Below are 22,616 nucleotides of genomic sequence, written 5' to 3' on the forward strand. Positions count from 1 at the left end.
AAGGGATATAACATCTTGGCTTCCATGTTTAGTGGCGCATTGTTTTAAGGAATGTTTAATATTTCTAATGGCGCCAATGTCCTTGTTAGAGGGTGGTTACAACCAGGTGGGTCATTAGCCCTACTTTATCATTAAAAAATAAATTGTTTATTTTGAAGGAAAAACACGTAAAAATAACTTGATATGCGGTGTGAACCTCCTCGGGTGTACGTAGAACAACTAAAGTTTAATCACAATTGGATAATATATGTCTAATTTGGAAGTTATTTTGTCTTCGCAACTACATATTAATAAAGTAAAGGCTTTATCCCTTCTATTTAAGTTAAACAACCTACTCCTGTTTGACCCCTTCGGGTAATTTATTTTTGTAGATTCAAAGTATTTAGAGTTCCTGCTATATTTATGTATTTAAATTAAAATATTGGTACATAATAGTTAATTCAGAAGTTATAATTAATGTTTTTTTTTTTATGTTTTCAGCTAATATTATACCAGTGGCAAAAGAAAGGAAGGCTGTCGTCCTATAAGCTGTATTTTTTTAATCTGTATTTGTTAAGTGTAGAAATAAATTAAATTGATTTACTTCTTTAGTATTCTGTGACGTTGAATGGACTGGAAGTCAAAATGGAACATGCCTCGATATTTAGACAGGCGTAATGTTGTGCTTGTGACGGCTCCTGTTATACGGGCATATGGATCAGGGATGTTATGGAGTCCCGTAATGGCTCGGATATCCAAGAGAAATATATATCCGAAACCGTAACCGAATCCGATATAAATAATTTTATATTTAATACTTAAAGAGAGTAGGTTTTGTTTCTATTATTATGTCTACATTGACAGCCTGTAAATTTTCCACGGCTGGGCTAAGGCCTCCTCTCCCTTTGAGGAGAAGGCATGGAGCATATTCCACCGAATACACGTGTGGCAGAATTTCGTTGAAATTAGGCACATGCAGGTTTGCTCACGATGTTTTCCTTCACCGCCGAGCAAGAGATGAATTATGAAAATAAATTAAGCACATGAAAATTCAGTGGTGCTTACCTGGGTTTGAACCCGAAATCATCGGTAAAGATGCACGCGTTCTAACCACTCGGCCATCTCAGCCCACTCGGCTATCTCGGCATATTATGTCTAATACTAAATAATATACAACAAATAAAGTTAAACTGTTACATTGATTATAATCTCTTTTAAAATTTCTAATAAAACGTAAATTTCTTGAAACCGGTATTGTTCATGTAGATCCTTATCCATAGCCGAGATGGCCAAGAAGTTAGGACGCGTGCATTTTAACTGATAATTGCAGGTTTAAGCACCGGCAAACGATCACCGAATTACCATGTGCCTTATTTATGTGTATCACCAAACCGTATTGGAGCAACGTGGTGGAGGAAGCCTTAGTCCACCAGGACATTCACAGGCTGTTACATTGCATCATAACCCAGAAATTATAAATCCATAACATCCCTGATATAGATCTGTGTGATCTTTATAGAGCTGTTCTGGGAGAACTAACTCGTATCACCGCAGACACTGACTATAATTATTATAAAATCTAATAAATTATATACTGGTCACGCAACTCAGAGTGTCACCATAAGTTTATAAAAAAAACAGGGGCTTTTACAAGCACATTTGAATATGACAAACTATATTAAGTGAAGCTACCACCGGTTCGCGATGTGGATTCAACCGAGAATAACCGGCAAGAAGCTCAGTAGTTACTCTTTTTCAACATTTAGAAAACAAAGTTATGTTAGCTACATACAATTATATATAACATATCATGCCTTTCTATCGTCTAAATACAGGATGTATTGATTTTTTGACCACACCAGACTAATCCTACCCTACCCTTCAAAACTTAAAATCGGTCTGGATAGGAAGTGAGTTTAACAGAACAGCTGTGTATCCGTTTAATTATATAAATACATATATTTATTCGTGCTTTTGATGTTTTATTATGTTATGTATTAAATATATGTTAATGCTATATATTATATCTTCTAATATTCCTTAATCCTTATACTTTTTTTTTATGAGAAACGAATCCGTTTGATTGGAATGAGTGCGAAAGATATTGATAATCATAATATACTTTATTTAAATAGTCTTTATTTACAAATAATAAATATAGGTATTTCTAACTAAGAAATAAATGTTACCAAAATCTGATTGATAATATCTGATTTTTAATAGACAAAGGACAGAATTCCATAAATGTTTTGTTTTTCTGGGTCGTGAGTTAATAGGCGTGCTACAAGGGTCGATTTTACGTCCTCTTCTGTTTTTGATATATATAAATGATCTCTTTGTGAGCTTTAATTGTAGTATGTGACGAAATTTAATATTTTTTAAACTTGTTGAAAATTTGGTTATGACGATGTAAATAAAGCATTAGTCGAATGTATTTATAGTAATATAATTTAAAATTTAAAGCCAAAAAAGAAGTCTATTGTAGTCTGTACTTTATTAATTTAAAAGCGAATTTTAAAGAGTAGGTCGTTGATCAGGTATTTTTTTATAGAAGTACTATGGAGTGTTTAGTTAAGGATGGAGGATCATATGTATCATTAAGGATTCCATTATTTGCGAGAACAAATGAATTTTATTAATTGGGATTTGTTGAACAGAATATAATTAAAATATCGTATTTTATATGTGTGTGTCTAACTTTCTTTCACATTCTATTTAAAATCGATTTAAAAGATTAAAATTATTAACTCAGTTGTATTTTTTTTCATGTTTTCACCTCGGAACTCCGTCATTTATTAACCGTCTGGGACAATTCCTTTTTGTTTGTTTGGGTACTTGCTGCTTGGTCCTAATTTTTTTTAAGTTTTCATCTTCAAAATTCAACTAAGTTCCAGCAGTACCATCTGAATTTCATTAATTTTAACGGACACAAAGATATTACTTATCTCGACACTCCATAAGAAGTAATTTGAACTCGAAACTTTAGCATTTCTTTTGTCAGATTTGTCTAGTTACTTGATGTTTAATTTACGGTAAACAAATGATACACAATTCGAACGAAACTTCGCTCCTATTGGTCAATGAGCACGCGCCGATCGCCGGCCCCACGCAATTTCTTTCGTGTAGCAACTTGTGCGACATCCGCATCCACGTGTAACTCCGCATCGAATGTTGCCGGTGCGTAAGTGGTTGCGGATGTCTAAATTGGTGCGGAAGTTCGCATTTGAGGATGCAGATGCGATGTTTCAACGATCCTCATGTTGGCGGGAAATTAACCCGCGAAAACATTCAAAATAATGTTTACGTCACCTGGCTGACAGCATGAGACTCCAAAACCTTTTCCTTTCCTGAATAAGAGTGAACGAATGGTAATGAAGAGGGGGAGGGAGGAAATAATACAAATGTTAGGGGTATTTAACGATATATTGATATAGTTTTGTTGTTCACATCAGACTGGATATGACATCAAAGCGCGCTCCTCGCATAACTACACTTACAATCATATAAACATTAATTAATAATAATTAATAAAAGTAAAAATTAATAGTCCATTAATAAAAAAAAAAAGTAGATCATAAATGCGGCGGTTAAATTTTAACGGTTTTAATTTCATCTGTGATTTTGATGCCAGATTTTTCAATTGGCAACACTGGCAAATTTTAAGTAGACGATATAATATATTATTTACCAATGGTAAAAATGTTGCATTAATTCAATAAAAAAAATGTCAAGATTAAATTAAAAATTATTAAATTCTACCGATTAATTTTCATCAGTGTTGCCCTCCCTTTACTTAGATGTCAAAATTGCTGTTAATTTTAGGCTCTATAGCCTTATTAATAAGCTTGATATTGCACACAAACTTTTGACATTCTAAGGATGACTGCGGTTTACACGTGCAAAAAAATCAGATCAAATAAAATTTCAAAAAACGAATTCAATAAATTTAATAGTAGCCAAGATGGCGGACTCGAACTTCAATAAACTCCGACAGTGAAATAAATATCAACTTTGTATATAATAATCGATATTATTTATAACTCGTTCTAAACGAATTCGAGTATATCTTTAAATTTTTAATAGTGGCAATAGTGTAAATGCTTTTTTAAAATTTACTAGCGCGTTTGGCATTTTCAATTTTAAGCACCAATATTGGCCTTTTTTCAAGTTAAGTTAAACGAAAGTGTCAGGATAAATTCAAATTAAAGTACCTCTGTTGTTTGAAACTCACATATATGCATAACTTAATTGCATATAAAGTTTAAATAGTCGTTTGTAAATTTGAAATATACATCACCGTTAGATAGCAAACGACTCGTACATATTATATATAAAATTATCTAGAATTTATTTAGAATTTTGTTTTGTTAAAAAATTTACTATATGATATAAAATATTTTAGTTTTTTATCTCTATTGATATTTAGTGATGTACTAGGTTTTTAAATATACGGTATTATACTCATATAATGTCCACATATAAAGATTTACATATAATTTCGTTTAAAATACGCCCAAAAGTTGTTTTGATAACCTCAATTATATTTAATAATATTAATAATAATATATTTTTTATTTATCTGTATTTAATTCCGAATCAAAATCGATAAATATTTCTAAGCTGTGGTAATAATTAACTAAGATCGATAAAGTTGGCGGTAACGTCTGGCAACACAGCATATCTTATTAGCCTGTGCTTAACGAGATAACTTACTGCACTCAGTTTTTAAGTAGACTTTGATCGTTTTTTTATTTAATAGGTAAATAGACTGGCAAATCACGCCACCTGATGGTAAGGTCACCACTGTTCATAGACATTGACACTGTAAGATATATAGACCGTCGCTTACGCTCCTAACCTTGGAATTAAGATAATGTATCTCTTGCGAACATTGCTAAGTATTGCTGATTTTTTTTTAATTTTAATCTAGACTGGGAAGTCTAGAATTTGAGTATCAGGATTACTCAATAGGCTTTTATTTGTGCCATGAGATTGTGTGATGAGATTGAACGGTATGGTCGAGGTTACAGGCTCAATTTAATTTTGAAGGCGTAATAGATCAGCATGTTAACAGCAGGCTTTAACCCACTGACTTGCCATATGTCAAAATGAAAATTGTCAACAGAAACGTCAACGTTTGTACGATAAACAGATTATAAAACAAACAACAGAGGCGTCACAGATTCACAAATAAAATGTCACTCAGCCGTGCTGAGAAAATATAGATTAAATAAATAATAATACTATATCTCATTGCATGAGATCGCCCAATACAGGATCAGTCTATTCGAAAAAGTCTAGAATTTTATACATAAAGATAAATGTTAGTGATTTTATAGAACGGAAAACTTTTTTTTTTTTTATAAAATTGACATGTGCGTGGTTTTAATAATTAGTTTTTATTATATCTTAAAAAGTATTTAATGTACTTAGAAATATACCCGAAAAATAATTTGATTAAATTTATTTATTACGTGTAGAATATAAAAATTTATTTTTAAACTGATTGTTTTATGTTATAGAATGAAAATAAATACGCATATATAAATAGAGATCTATATATAATATAGACTCACATACATACAGCCAGATTTGATAAAAAATATGCATCTCAAAACTAATTTAAAACAACAAAAACCAATCAGAATAAAACGGCAACGATTTATCAAAAAATATTTAGTCAAATTAATTTATCAAAATAAAATAGGTATATATATATATGTTTATATTTATAATACAAAAATCACCAACAAATATCGCTATCTAAAACGTTAGATCACAGCTTAGCGCGCCGTCGTCGCGTTTTCATAACAAACAATATCTAATAATACAATAAGATATAAAAAACCTAAAATTAAATAATAAAAACCGCTTAGAGGGTTATCTAAATTCATAATCAATGGCGTCAAAATCACAGATGTATTTAAAAACGATAAAACTATATTAATCACATTAATAATAAAATTATAATATTTTTTTAAAATCACAGTTATCAGACAGGTTGTACTTAAAACTAAACGGAATAAGAGATTACGTTCGTCGCTCGAACGTCTCGCCGCGACTTTACAGCGCTGTGACGTCACGGCGAAGCGTCCCAACGTTCCGCTAACTACGTCACACTCTGTAGACGAACACTCGCCGCCTATGACACCGATCGACACATCAGACACGACTCGCCTACCGATTCGAACACACTCATCCATTCCTAAAGTACAAGTCTCACAGGGTGCCATAGTTTCGCTCGTGTAAATAATACTGAACAGCTGCCTTATAGAGAGCTTAAAAATAACGATAAATACGCGAATTACATACGAAATAAACTGACTAAAAACACGCACAGACAACGTGCGTTCACTCAAATCATTAAAATTATCAGTACATGAAAAAGCGGTTAAATAAATCGCCAAGTAAATAAACAGCGAATCACGCGCGTTAACTACACTAACACTACCACGACGAAACGCGCGCCGCCGCGCCGACGGTACGCGCACACCGAGACAAACTCGCGCACCTTCGAACTTCGCCTTCGCACGCGCCCGCGTCACTGGACGCGCTTCGATAACAGAATTATCGAAACTAACGCATGACAACTCGGTATCGCGTCCGATATTCGATTCGATACAATTCGAGTTTTCATTCGAGTATGAGGTATATTGAAGTTTGTCGCTTATTTCGTTCGGTTTACACGTATCATGAGCGGTCGGGCACGCGGGGAGCACGGGGGGGACACGGAGGAGGGGAGGGAGAGCGGGACGCGAGTCCGCTTTTTCACCGTACTGACGTGGTTTTAATGGTTAAGGGCAATGCTGTTTCTTCGGTTTTTTTAAATTTTCCTCGTCGACACCAGATTTCGGCACCTAAGGGATGAATTTATATTCAATATTATACACATACCGAGAATTAGATAAAGTATATCCCAATGGCAGAAGGAAAAATAAAAAGCCTCATATTGACATAGTCCCCGTGACTTCCCAACAGCTCCGCTATATTACGAACTAAAAACAGTTCTCGATCAATATATCAACTCTAATTTTACTTCCAAAGTTATGAAAACATAATTTAGAAATCATAATTAAAAAAGTTATTAACTCACGAACAATAGAAAACAGAGATCAATTAGATCTCCACCAGTCACGTCATGTTAATTCAAGGTCAAAGTTGTTTATTTATCTTTACTCCTGCCATGGGAACAAACGAGACCAAAAAAAAAAAAAAGTTTAATATACGATAAGACACAAATCCTTTCCCATATCTACTGTGTGTGCAAGCGGTCAATACGATGTGCACACGTCGGGACTGAAACGATCGCTTTCTGGATATAAGAAATGACTCTTTGGCAATTAAATAATTTCCAAAAAGCAAATTTTTTGCGCCAATTCTTCACAGATTAGTAGTTTTCTTCTCTAAACCTTATCGACATAAGTAATCGTATAATTTCTATATTAATTCAACTACATATTCGAATTTGAGATGTGTATAATGTACAGCCGTGTCCCTTACCTCAGTGTACCGCTCGCCCTTGAGAGAGACGATCTTGTTGTCGCGGTAGCGGACCATCTTCTTCGGCTCGATCTTCGGAGCGAGGGGCTTGTGCTCCTTGTTTTCAGAGTTCTTGTCCACATATGAATATCTGCAAAACAAAAAAAAACGACTTCAGTCCCGAGATCCTTGTCAAAACTATAATTTAGAGACACATTCAGATCTGAAGAATAGGAACAGCTTCGTGTGGTTCAAATGGCAGCAGCAATGGGTTCCTCATCGTCATCATCATCCGTTGACTCACCTGGCGATGATGCGGCTCTTGATCTCGCGGTCGTCGCACAGCGGGGTGCGCGCGGCGGCGTGCAGCGCGGCGGCGGACAGCGCCTGTCCGTGCTCGCGGCGATGCAGCAGCGTGGCGGCGGCGCGCTCCGGGTCGCCGCAAGCGATCGACACGCAGTGCTTAATCTGCAGGCACGCGATTCAAATTTAAACTTTCGTATACGACTCGATTAGTGCAGGTTTCCTTGGTTTTCTGGGGCACACGGATTGAAGATAAAAAAAAGAATTTGCGAGTAAAAAAATTTCAACTTCATGATTCTCTAAGAGATTTATTAATCTACCAAAGCATTTTTTACAGTGAGATTTTTTACACTGTTTCAGTGTCAAAATCCACTTTACAGAAGCAAATTACAAGAATGTCCCTAACAGACTAAGACAAGATTAAAAAAATCTCTACTACGGCCCAATATTTGGAACATCTAACACATATTGAAGACTAATATGAGGATCGGTTTCAAAAATACTATCTAGAGCCTGAAATTATCAAGAAGTGAAAAGATACAAAGGCAAACATAATGAGGTCCAAAAAGACAAAACAACACCACTGCTTGCTTATCACAGATCTTCAGATTTCACCCTGGAAGAGGTCACTCGTCATCACTCTACATCACTTGCGTGTGTCGGAAAGGTTTTATTTTTACATTTAAAAACAGGAAGGGATACTTTTACTAGGATTTTCATATTCAATATTCAATATATGTATTTAATTAGTTTGACAAAAAAAAAGACCCGCTGAGTTTCTTTCGCCGGTTCTTCTCAGGTCAGGGCGTTTCCTTTTCCGAACCGGTGGTAGTGTTTAATTTGACTATCAATAAGTAAGTGTAATGCTTCTATACAGAATAAAGCAATTTAAGTTCGACTTGCATATGGGCCACTTGATGGTAAGTGGTCACCACCGCCCAAACACATTGGAATTATACGGAATATTATTCATCTCTCACATCGCCAATACGCTACCAAACTTGGAACTATCCCAAAGCTGTTGGCGTATTTTTCATCAAACTTGGTATCTTAGTAGGTGCTATGTCCATTGTGCATCATTATACTGGTTTACTCATCCCCTAAACCAGACTACTACTAATATGTATTGCTGTTTGGTGGTAGAATATGCGCAGCCTACCGCCAAGTAATTGTTGGCAATTCTTTAAAACGTTATGCACTATAGATATTCAACAAACAAAATTTCCACAAATATACACAAGCGTACAAATAAAAGTAGAACTTTTAAAAAAATACCTCCATAGCACAAGTGTTCGGGAACATCTCGTGCAATGCGCGGCACTGCTCAGCGTACTCCTCGACGTCGAGGAATAAACGACGCTCATTGGTCTCCGAGCTCTCCGAGTTGGAGTGAGAGCTGTAAACAAAGGTGAGATTTTAGGAACACGTGAATCTTAAACAAAGACTGAGGGTTCGAATCCTGGAAATTCATCTCGCGCCTGGCGGTTACGGAGAAAATTTGCACACGTCAAATGAATATCTGCCTGCGTATCAGCAAACACAAATTAGACCACAAAGATTAAGTGAGCTCCAAAATGACTCCTATAAAGTAGACAAGGCTTCAGTCTAGGTTAAGGACATTTATAGGTTTTTGTTTTTGACCTTGAATTACTTTAGTACATTAATTTACAGATGAAGAGCCGAGATGGCCCAGTGGTTAGAACGCGTGCATCTTAACCGATGATTTCGGGTTCAAACCCAGGCCGGCACCACTGAATTTTCATGTGCTTAATTTGTGTTTATAATTCATCTCGTGCTCGGCGGTGAAGGAAAACATCGTGAGGAAACCTGCTTGTGTCTAATTTCAACGAAATTCTGCCACATGTGTATTCCACCAACCCGCATTGGAGCAGCGTGGTGGAATATGCTCCATTCCTTCTCCTCAACGGGAGAGGAGGCCTTAGCCCAGCAGTGGGAAATTTACAGGCTGATTATGTTTTTATGTTTATTAATTTACAAATATTCCTCTATTTTTTCAATTATTTGTAGAGCTAGTGTACTAGCTCTGCTGTTGTAACAGCTCCTACTGTTGTAACAGTAGGTACGACGTTATCTGAAGGTTAAGATCAATACTGCGACCCTGACTACACGATTTTTCTATATTTAGACCCCATACCGCAAGCGTAGAATATGAATTTTAACTGATCTACGCCTTAGCTTAACCATTTTATTTAAACATTTGCAAAAACTTTTCACGCTTCCCGTGTCGGTAAGAGGCCAACATGTTTAAACCACTGTACACCATTAATGGTGTTACTGGGATCTAAAATGTTATATACCTGGCTCACTAACTAACTAACTTGATGATCCAGATTGAGATAACTTGAATTAATATTTTAATTTGTGATGCCTGCACAGAGGTTTAGCTTTTATGTTCTTCTGATACATAAAAGCTATACATTAACGCCCCCCCCCCCCAAAGCGGATGAAACTGTTAATTGTGCCTACCATGTTGTAGGATTGCACGTTGATTTATCAACTAATAATTTAAATTTAGAACCCCTAGTTCGTTTTTAAATAATCTCTAAATAATTGTGAAATGAAGCAGATTGTTGGCAACATAAAATGGCGGATTTTTTTATTCAAACTTAAAAATAAAAAAATCAAAAAATCCGTACTCGTACTAGAATGAATAAAGAAAAAAGTTATTAATCCTGATTCTAGTCAAAAAGATTCGATCGTATGATCATTCATATACATATATAATATATTATTTTATATCTATCATTCATTATTTTATTGACGGATATCCCAATAAGAACACGAAATGTAACAAACTCGAAACTTATTGTCAAACTTGTCCCCCGGTGTAATAATACCTACGGTAGGCAGACCTTAGAATACCTTATACCAACATTATTGAAAAGTCTGCCATACAACTTAAAACTGGAAATAAGCGTAAAAAACATTAAGAAAAAAACTCGATGTATATTTTGCAAATATAAAATAATTAATACAACACACGGAACGTAAACAGTATACGCTATACTAAACGATATTGTTCTAATCCTTTTAATGAACAGTCACAGCGACAATTCACTTAGTTTTATGAAAAAAAAAAAAAAAAACCAACTAATTGTAACATCATTTATTTGCTATGTACCTGCTTTTTGTTTCTTTTATATTTTATATTGTTATTATTGTACAGTTTTAAGTCTATAAGTGTTGTCAACGAATACCGATGTACGGATAAATCCGATAGGGTTTTGTTACATCGTTTTTAATACAGTACAATGTTAATAAAAAGTTCATGAAAGTTCACGAAAGTTCTACTGTATTGTCATCCAACACGCCTGTTCTAGAAACATCCTTAGCAACTCGTCTGGCCTGTGAAATTTTAATGCGCCTTACGTACACGTATTTGTTTCGCTTTCTGAATAACTCTCTTAATTACGAAAAGCTGGCATCAAAAATGCTTCCACACTTGGTCTAGTCGCCAAGAAATCACAGAAGTTCGACGTTGAAATCATAATTGCTTTTAATAGAATAACAACTAGAGCCTATCAGACAACTAGAACCTTTATCGAGAACAATATCAAATCAAAATACGCTCTACTCGAGCACGTTTGAATCGTCATTTTACGATTTCAATATCAAACGTCACAGTCGCAGTTCGAGGAGTAAACCAACCGAGAACAACCTGGGACAAACTCAATAGTTAACTTAGGAAGGCACGATAAATCATCGATATTCGTTCAGTATGAATATGCTGATATAATTTTGTCTGCTTCGTTGGTTTAGTGCCTAAGTCTAAGTCCGGGCCATTAAAAAGTTATTGGGGTTTTCTATATAATAATTCGCAGTAACAGCCTGGCTTACCTTGTTTCGAAAAACACGTTAAGCCTTTGGTCTTGCCTGAACCTATTTTTTTTCCGCTCGTGTCGAATTTGCCGTCTCATCGGATTACGAGAATGAGCTGGAGAGTGCATCTGGGTTTCGTACACATTTGTGCACTATAATAATTCCTGTGCAGTTGGTTGGTCTCCTCTAAGACGCCACCATGGCCGAAATCGATCAGTACGACTTCATCATGAATAAAAAACACTTGTTAAAGATAGCTCAGTTTATTTATTTTTAATACTTATAAATTTTCAAGTTTGTTAAACGAAGATGAAATGCTATAAATTTTATAAATTAACATTTATTATGTAACGATTACCGATAAAAAAGGTTTTAATGGAACGCGACAAGGCCACTTCACGTATGTCCACGACTTAAGTTCCATCCACTACATCATGTTCACTTCTAAGATAAATGTACTCACCGGCTCGTCTTAGTGACCGGCGGCAGCATGTCGCTCAAGCTCTGCAGATTCAGGCTTATCTTGTCACTGCCAGAGGATTCGTCTGTTGTATGAAAAGAAAAAATATAAAATTGTAAAACCTATGACATCTTCCAAACATACTTCGGGAGCATCCATTGATTACGTTAAACGATTGAGAGTATCGACTAGGGATTGAAATCCGGAAAAACGGATCCGGTAATCCGGCGGATCCGTCATCATTATACGTCTACCGGATCCGGTACCAATATACCGGATCCGGTGCTAGCTATTTTGGCAAAATGATAGAACTGTTGCATGGGTAGACACTTTAAATGCGCTTAATTGTTAAAAACTCTTTAATCTAGGCTTGATTAAATTACATCGTTAATGTACTGCAGAACATACAATCACGCCAGATTGCAATCCCTAGTATCGACCTTCACATATACTTGGCGGTAGGGCTTTGTGCAAGCCCGTCCGGATATGTACCACCATCAGATATTCTATCGTCAAATAGCAGTATTGTTGTGTTCTGATTTCAAGGGTGAGAGAGCCAGTGTAACTACAGGCACAAGGGACATAACATCTTAGTTCCCAAGTTTGGTGGCGCATTGGTGATGTAAGGAATGGTTAATATTTCTTACAACGCCCTTATTTATGGGCGGTGGTGACCACTTACCATCGGGTGGCCCATTTGCGCGGTCCGCTTAAAGATATCATAAAAAAAAACGCAATTTCTAGTAATGGAGAGGAGAATCTCGTCAAATATCGTCATTTGGTTCCAGAGTGACAGATGAGTGACATTTCACGACCAACGGGGGAGGATTGGTCGAACTCTCTTCGAGTAGCAAATGGATGGCTCCTTTACATGAACATGTAATTCGTGCAGGCGGACAGGAGAATGAGTCAAATGATGGTAAGTGGTCACCACTAGCCTGTATTGGTACCTAAAGAAATAACTAATAATGCGCCACCAATCTTGAGATCTAAGATATTACGTCCCTTGTACCTGTAGTTACAAACTACGAAGCGCTTTAAGCGCTAAGTTACTTATATAATTATATTATATACTAAAATCTTCTTTCGTGAAACTACGCGCGGCCACTAAGCGCAGCTATTTATATTATAAAAAAGCTGCACTTCGCAATTTCACACGCTTTTAACTATTGACGTGACAATTGTGAATATTTTCTTTTATATCAATACCTAGCTGAACCTGCGGCTTTACCCGCGCGAAATTTATAAAACACAAACACCCAACCCACTCTTTACCCCCTCAGGGATGGAGTTTCGTAAGATCCTTTAAAAGTTCTTAGCGGATGTCAACATCCTATAAGGAAACTCAGCCAAATATCAAGTTCGTAGATGTTATATTTTCTGAGACTTCGTGATTGATCAGGGAGTGGTATTTCGCTTTTATATATACAGAAGATTATAAACTGGTTGGTACCACCCACTCATCACATATATTACCACCGAAGATTTGTTAATCAAAGTATTAATTTGAGTTTATATTGTTGTGTTCCGGTTTGAGTACGAGTAAGTGACTGACGACCTCCGTGGTCGAGTAGTGTGTACACCGGTTTTCATGGGTACGCCACTCCGAGGTCTCGGGTTCGATTCCCGGCCGAGTCGATGTAGAAAAAGTTCATTAGTTTTCTATGTTGTCTTGGGTCTGGGTGTTTGTGGTACCGTCGTTACTTCTGATTTTCCATAACACAAGTGCTTTAGCTACTTACATTGGGGTCAGAGTAATGTATGTGATGTTGTCCAATATTTATTAATATATTTATTAATAACTGAATACATCAGGCAGAAGGATCGTGAAATCTTAGCTCCCAATTTAAGGAACGACGAATATATCTTACAGCACCAACGTCTATTGGTGTATCATAAAATAAATAGACACAAATTATATTTATAGAGTGAGATCACCTCCCAGCATTTCCCAGGGCTCGGTCTAGTGCGCAAATGCAGTATCGATCTGTTTTCAATCGAGGCTATTGTGATAGTCATGTTTCATATTTTATAGTGCTGTCCTGCTCTATTTCGTACACGTGTCCTGTCAATTACGTCGATTCACTCCGGAATTAATTAAAAAAAAACACTCTGACTGCAAGCCACATTTTTTTTTTAAATTATATTTACTGAATAATACTATTAAGACCATATAAACATTTTACTCAATGTATTTTATGAATTGTTATTATCAATACATTACATAGCCCATTTGATTTGCTTATTGCTCTGCTATATGATGCACTGCAAGTTCTTTTTATTTATTTATTTATTGGAAAAGTTACACGATCAACTTATCACTAAAGGTGTAATATATATTTGACATAACATTTAAGACAATAATTTGGCTTCGAAAACTCAGGTAATACCACAGATTTTATTCAAGATCTCGAACAATTATGACGCGACAATTAAACAATGTTACATAATGATAAAATCTTAAAAAAGGAATAACAATCAATACACAATAAAAAATAAGAAAACTCAAATAGTCTAAACGAAAGGAAACAATCTTATAAAAAAAAAAAAACCAAAGAAGATCTTCCTTTATTATATTTTTTTACATACCTAAATAAAACAGACAAAGGCTTTGCTTTAGTAAACCTATCATCATTTTTTTTTATTATTTTTCAATTTTTCCGCTGCATGAATTTGATTTCAATAACTAGCCGTGTTCAAGGTGTGATATTTATTTTTTATTATAAAGTAATCATTTATATATATTTTTTTAATACAGACTTATAAAAAAAGCCGCATCAACCGACCGGTATAATTTTCCGCTTTTTAAAATTAATTATTTCTTACATCGTAACAAATTATCAAATCGAAATCCGGAATCCTCTTTAATTTTCCGCACATCTAGAGCTGGAGCTCTTCAAAATTAGACCATAACCGATTATTTATGTGTAGGGTAGCTAGTCCTATAATCACTGGGAAAAATGGTCTTACGCTATTAATATATAAGATTGTGACATTATTATTATTATTATGCCGTCTCCACACATAAATTACCGATTATATTATGATAAGTAACATTCGCCCTAAGCCAATAGCAGTTCAAGTATATAACCCTCCTCAAATAATGACTCTAACCAGGATACCTAAGACGGTCCCTCATCAGCAACACACGCCTGTAATGTACGATACCGTCGAATGCTCTAGATACGTGAACGCCCTAAGCTCTTACATCCCTTGTGGCCGTAATTACACTGGCTCACTCACCATTAATACAAAAACATCGATACACAGTATTGACGAAGACTAATTTATGAGTCGGTTGTACCAAATTATACTTCCCCAGTCAAATTCAGGACAAAGGTAGGTGAGCGGATGTTATTGATTATTAAGATTAATTATTTTGGAAACAAACTGTATTATAACAATGACATCAATTAAGAAACATCAATCAAACTAAACCAATAAATAGTTTTCGTTGTTACAGAAGTGTTCGTCCCGTCATCGAAATTCGAGAATCTATTAAAATAGTAGGTAGGCAGAATGAAAAAGGACCTTCTGGTGGTTAGGTTACGTTAGAAAAAAAGGTTAGGTTAGGTTAGAAAAAAAGGTTAGGTTAGGTTAGAAAAAAAGATTAGGTTAGGTTAGAAAAAAAGGTTAGGTTAGGTTAGAAAAAAAGGTTAAGTTAGGTTAGAAAAAAGGTTAGGTTAGAGGACCTTCTGGTGATAAGTGATCAACAACGCCCATAGACTGGCACTGTATGATATTATCGTCCTCTCCACTCCATCGTCTGTCATCACTCAATGCGCTGTCAATTTGGGTACCAAGATTGTATATCCCTTGTACATGTTTGATAATTGCATGTTTCCAACATTTTTTTTTTGTTTTTTTTTATTTTTTATTTACAACACTAAATTTCAAATAAGCCTATTAGTATATAGATATCAAATTTCGAAGAGAATATCTTAAACATTAGAAATTATAATAAAAAAATGTCCATTAAATAGGATTATTAATATTACTTACCGGTATTGGACATAGTGTCCGACTCATCTCTACGAGACAGCTCAGCCTCCAGCTCTAGGATCCAGGAGCATACGAGCCCAGGGTCAATGCTCGCAAACTTCGGGATGTAAGCCGCCATCATCTCAATGAAACCTGGACAATATATGTAGCTCTTTAAATCAAAAGCGAAATATTCTTTATCCAAGTAGGCTCCTAAAAACATTTTTGAACAAAATGTAAAGCTACCACCGGTTCGGAAAGTGAATTCTAACGAGAAACACCTGCAAGAAACTCAGTAGTTAATCTTTTCCACCAATTTAAATACAGAGTAACTAAGTAAAGTACATAAGTAATTTTATATATATCCTGCCTAGAAGTCAACAAATACTAAGTCCACGCATTTTTATCGTCAATATAATCTTTTATTGGGTAATATGTCTTATTTATCAATGTGATTTTTTGTCATGAGCTTTAATTTTTCTTAATAGGCAAAGTTAAAAAAACTATGGTATCATATTATAGAAACAAATACCGTGCTCCGTATTTATTTATTTTTTGCTTAATTCCTAATTATTTAATGCTTAATTAAAATAGTACATAGTGCTAAGCAAAAACTGTTGATCCTTAGTTAGTAGTACCTTAGTCCTTAGTAATACCTTTCATGACCAGATACCGTCAACGGCCCCTGATTTTTTGTGTAATTTAAACATATTTTTTTATTGAATTATTTCATTTTTTTTTTTCTATAAAGACTTGTTGGACCAACAAAAAGTTTTTTTTGTCCCCGTGACAATTTGGGGTAAATATGTATTAAATTTGCGAAATCGGAAACTGGATGTTTCTTCCTCTTGTCTATTGTCAATGTTTCTTTCAAAAATATACATGATATTATTGTAAACATATTCTGTAAAGCAGCTGTAAGCATCCACGATCTCCAAGATTATAAATAGACCGAACCGCTTTTTTTTGTACGATGAAAACAGTTTCAATATCTGTAGCGTTACCCCCAAAGCAAAATGCCGAAAGACATAATACTTGTAGTATCGAATTCGGCAAAGCTGATTGTCGTAAAAGTCGAGGTTAGTTTGAAGAGGCAAGCTCGAGTTCAGATGGGTGGGTTTTTGCACTAGACAGCCTATTTACAGACAAAGGTTATAGAGTATAATTTTAGCATCACGCTATGACCCACGCAAGGGTTAAATGGTTAAGGCACTCGCGTTTAAAGGGGCGAAACAAGTTATATTATATACCTAGCTCTTGAAAAATGTCTCGAACAGACAGACTGTTGAAATATAAATAAAAATAAAATTGAATACACAACTAGTAATCAGGCCTTTTTGACACAAACAATTGTTAACATCGCCGTATCGCCCGTGACATTGGCCAAATAATCTGTGCTCTCTCGGCACAAAAAAAGCCACCAAAAAAAAAACATTCCCTTAAAAAAATTGCATTCAAAATCTATTCGAATTAAAACAAATACCTAATTCCATTCTAGGCTCTGTTTTCGAAAGCTTTTAATCCTAATTTCTTTCTGAACAAACAATTTGCAATAATGACGAAGTATCTACTATTCAAGATATTACAAGATAATCCTTTGCTGTCAATTGTAGGCGATCATTAGTCACACCCTACCTACCCTACCTTTTACCTAGAGTCATTTTAAGTCCACAAACTTAGAATATTTCTAATAAAACGCAGAATTTTTAACTCAGTTTTGTGGTGTGTGACTATGCTATTTTTTATAATTGTAGATAGCAAACGAGCAGAAGTCCCAACTGATGGTAAGTGGTCACCGTCGCCAATGGACATCTGCAACGTATAGGAATTGCCGATGCGTTGGGAACCTGTATACCCGATGTTTAAAAACCAGGAAAACCTCAGGGGGAAGATCATTACAAGATCTGCACGTGCGTAGAAACAATGATCTTGACGTACGCACATTGATTGAATACCAGGTATCGACGTGGTGCGGATGATATTCACTCCAGAGGCGAAATTTATACGTGTAGTGTAACATCGTAAACCTAAGGCGACTTAAAACAACAAACACTAGAAGAGACAAAATTCGGACGCAAGACAACCAATAACATTTTTAACATTGCCGTTTCATAAATTCAAATCATTTGTATAAAATACATTGGTAAAGAAGGCATATTATTCGATACAATATTATATAGATGATAAAAAAGCGTGGAGTTAATGCTTGTTGACTTCCAGGCACGATATATAACATACATATATAATTGTATTTAACTAACATGACTGTATTTTTAGATGTTGAAAAAGAGTAACTACTGAGTTTCTTGCCGGTTCATCTCGGTAGAATCTACATTCCGAACCGGTGGTAGCTTCACTTAATATAGTTTGTTAAATGACGATTCAAAAGTGCTTGTAAAACCCTACTTGAATAAAGTATATTTTGATTTTGAATAAATAAACTAGTTGCCCGTATTGGAAATGTTACAGTCAATCAATTAATTTGCGACCGATCCAAGCGCATATTCAAAGACCGTAAGGTAAAACAAAGGTCGCTTCATTGGAGTAAACCATTACTTGTCAAATTCTGAATGAAGCTCGCAAAAACTACTTGCTGGAGATTTCAGCAAGCCCCACCCACTCATCACATAATCTACCAAACATAAGCAATACTCAGAATTGTTTTGATCCGGTTTTAAGAGCTAGTGTAACTACAGGCCCAAGGGACATGAGATCTTAGATCCCAAGTTTGGTGGCGGATTGACGATGCAAGAGATGGTTATTTCTTACAGCGACGACGTCTATGGGTGGTGGTGAGCACTTATCATCACCTGACCTATTTTCCCGTCAGCCTACCAATAATATAAAAAGAAAACTGTGTACACTTTATTTTCCTTTACTCCGTGTAAAAGGCGCTGCGGTTCGATTTGACACGGCGTATAGTGAGAATCGAAATTATCGGGAGTGCCGAGTGAGTTAGTATTTACCGACAGAAGGGCCAGTACGAAGCTTGCGGTCAAATTCACAAACGTGTTAATCTACACTAATATTATAAAAAGGTAACATTTGTTTGTCTGTATGTAGGGATTAATCTCTAAAACTAATGATCGAATTCAAAAATACTTCACTGGTAGAAAGCTACATTGTCGAATACTAACATTATAAATACAAAAGTTTGTGTGGATGTATGAGTGTTTGTTACTCTTTCACGCAAAAGCCACTGAATAGATTTTGATTAAACTCTACAAAAATATAGCTTATACATTAGAATAACACATAAGTAGGCTATAACATCAAGACCTTGCGTAGATTTAATTATTGAAATGAACTGTAATGGCATATTGCCTTTGTATCTTTATTTAATGCAAGCCACTAAAACGTACCTCTTAACATTTAAAATGCTGAACCAATTTAGATGAGATTTGATATCGAGAAGGACATAAGATTTTAACAGAAATCATTCCTAAAATGGTAAAAAGAGGCTGGAATTTACTTAGTGTAGGTTTTAAGTACATATATATTACATATATGTGGACGAAGTCGCGGGCAAAATCTAGAGTGAAATAAAATTATACAGATACATAGGCCATATTCGAATCAAAGCAGTGATAAACAAGTAACCGTACAAAAACCTAGATTTACATATCCCTTGCAAATATTTTTTATTATTTTAATAATTGTACTTATATTTTGGTGGTGCATTGGCAATGTACCAATGTTCCAATAGTGCCAATGTTCCACCAAACTATAACCAACCTTGGGAACTAAAATGTTATGATGGTGAGTGTTGTACCTACCCAGACAGGCTAGCACAAAGGCCTACCACTAAATAAAATCATACAATGTGGGGTTTGAATATCCAATTATTATGAATACCGGAATAAAAACGTGACGGCTTATTTATTTAACATTGTTTATTGAATTTGTTAAACAGATCTTTTCTCTTTCTGTTGTGATAAAATTTATATATGAAAGAAGAAGACAGCATCGTATAACTAACCACACTTAAACATTTATAAAATGTTGTACATATATATGTAATATAATTAATAGGATATGAGTATTTTATTCTCTTACATAGTTTTCTAGACTATTCCATAGTCTATTCAAATCCAAGAAGAAATAAGGATAAACAAACTTTAGATTTACATATATAATGTAATTTACTAATAGCACAGCTATATTGTGTACAAAGTTTTTGATTAACATATCTTTAGTACTATCTTTCTACTAATAACTTTAATGTCACTTCAAAAATTCCAATAACAGTTTGGTCAACATTCAAATTGTAATTTTACAAAAGATTAATTGATATCATAGATTATTCAAGCTCTCGACCAATGAGATTGTATCAATTTAGTGTCAAATATTGTTTATTTATCTTTTCTGTTATTATGGTTGGAAATGCCTTTAGATATAACTAACTATAGAAATAATATATTTTTAATTTTATTCGAGTAAGCTTTCATGAGACATAGTATTTTTCTTTATTGTTATTAGAATAATGGCAATAGTCAGTTCTATACGTATTTATTTTTCTATGTTTATTACTTTGTCTCCTATTTTTTGGATTTATGGTATCTTTTGTCTTGACCCATTCAGTGATAGTTTAGTTTTTTTTAAATAAAATATTGGAATAAACTTAATTTAATGTATGATGTGTGTTATTTATATGTATCGGATATTATGCATACCAGTTTCGTTTGAAAGGCAAAACAAAACATTTTTATTTATTATTTTGTCTTAGAAATATTAAAAAAATATTATTTAAAAAAAAATTAAAGTAAAAGCTACATTTGAGTGAAATAGAACACGCTAATTATTTATTCAAGAATTTATTTATCAATTCCAATAAGATTTTGTTATTTATTTAATTCGATATCTGTTCTGAAATATATAAATCAGGTTTTTTTAAGATATATAGTAATTGAAGTTTATAGTATTTGTTTTTACCTTCTACGTCGAAGCACGGGTCCTGAGAAGCTGCTTCTAGGATGGAAATCACATAGGCAAGTACTATGTCGTCGATAGCTGAAACATCCGCGGATGGGATGTTTTTCTCAATAAACTGAAATAAACTCTCCTTAACATGGCACTCTTGATCAGCTATGGCACTCATTTTGCACTAAAACAACAAATAAAACACTGTAAATTCTTAAATATATTCGCTAAAACACCTATTTCTTTATGATCGTTACGCGTCGATAAACAAAACAAAACGAACATGAAAAACGCATTACAGCTAATATTGAAATAATTAATATACCTCTTCTTCGTTCTTTGCGATATCAAGGAGGTTTATTAATAAATTAATTGATTTTCTCTGGTTAAAAGTCAGTAGTACGAAAAGCACTGAAAATCAATACAAATGGTAGCTTTTTAAATAAACAAGTCTTGTTATTCTGTATTGTAGCAAAGACATAAGCGGTAAAGCCAGATATGTAAATAATTAGCCGTATTAATTTAAAAAATGCTTAGTTTTATATTAAATTATTATAATTGATTTTATATTGCTAATACTACTTACAAAGTAATTAATATATATCATGAAATAAAAATTTGCAACATGATTATTCCGACCGTATTATGGCGATGTCATAATGTACCTATGTATATACATCACAATACACAGTTAGCGCCCTTTTTTCGATTACATGAACTTTGAAGGGATATATATTATATCTGTTTTACACAATAATTATATTGGTATTATTTATTAAAATAGCTTATTCATATAAATTTGTATGGTGCTTTGTAAACTTGGATGTTTTATAAGCAAAGTTTATGAGTAATGTGAATAATGCTTATATAACATGTTGACATTTAATAAATAATACCACTATGTTTAACATATGTTTATTATAATATTGTGTCGCGTGTTTGAGGAACAGTCGTAGGTTCTATGTATATAGAAATAACCTATGTCCTCCCTACCAAATTCAAAGTTTCAAATATCGTCACATTCGGTTTAGTGGTTTAAAAGTGACAGAGTAGCAGACAGGGCTACTTTCACATTTAAAATATTGGTATATATTATTATAATAATGGAGCATTTAAATCTATCTCTCTCTCTCTCAGACTGCCATATTTTCCTGATCGGATCTCATGTAATTTCGACAGCATCGCTCATCATTAAAACCTAATGTTTTTATTTTCTTAGTACATGTTTGAATATTTATATGTCTACATATTCTAAAATAGTTGCAGACGGTTGGCCAATGAGTACAAACTACACGACACACGCAATACGCATAGTATGACGTTTCGCAACTGTCAAGCGTAGCTGTCAAGCACACGAAGATTATGAAGTTGGCCCATTTGTTTTAGTCATTTTGTAGTGCGACACTATGTAGAAATATTTATAATATAGGATCACCATATATACTTAATGAATTGAAAAAAATAATAATAAGGGATGCATTAATAAAAACACATATTTAATTTCTATTCATATATTCTCAATTAAAATTTTAAAATATAACGAACAATTATATTTAATATTCTTAACTTTATCTAAAATAATAGATAAACACAACGCCAATTTCACAACTACATGTTTTATGTAACAATAAAAGTGATTTGTTTTTTTTTTTTA

At 34.2% G+C, this 22,616-nt stretch overlaps 1 protein-coding gene across 1 annotated transcript; it reads right to left on the minus strand.

Moving 5' to 3' along the window:
• Nucleotides 1–6,519: 6,519 nt before the first annotated feature.
• Nucleotides 6,520–21,412, minus strand: LOC113391606 (CUE domain-containing protein 2). The gene is made up of 8 exons (XM_026627632.2): nt 21,288–21,412; nt 20,975–21,146; nt 16,064–16,195; nt 12,065–12,146; nt 9,037–9,157; nt 7,763–7,926; nt 7,480–7,609; nt 6,520–6,836 (listed from the first exon to the last, which is right to left on the minus strand). The coding sequence occupies exons 2-8, from the start codon at nt 21,138–21,140 to the stop codon at nt 6,774–6,776; spliced, it is 858 nt and encodes a 285-aa protein (XP_026483417.1). The 5' UTR covers nt 21,141–21,146; nt 21,288–21,412; the 3' UTR covers nt 6,520–6,773.
• Between the last annotated feature and the right edge of the window lie 1,204 nt (nt 21,413–22,616).

This window comes from Vanessa tameamea, chromosome 30 (genome assembly GCF_037043105.1).
Source record: "Vanessa tameamea isolate UH-Manoa-2023 chromosome 30, ilVanTame1 primary haplotype, whole genome shotgun sequence".
Lineage (NCBI taxonomy): Eukaryota > Metazoa > Arthropoda > Insecta > Lepidoptera > Nymphalidae > Vanessa > Vanessa tameamea.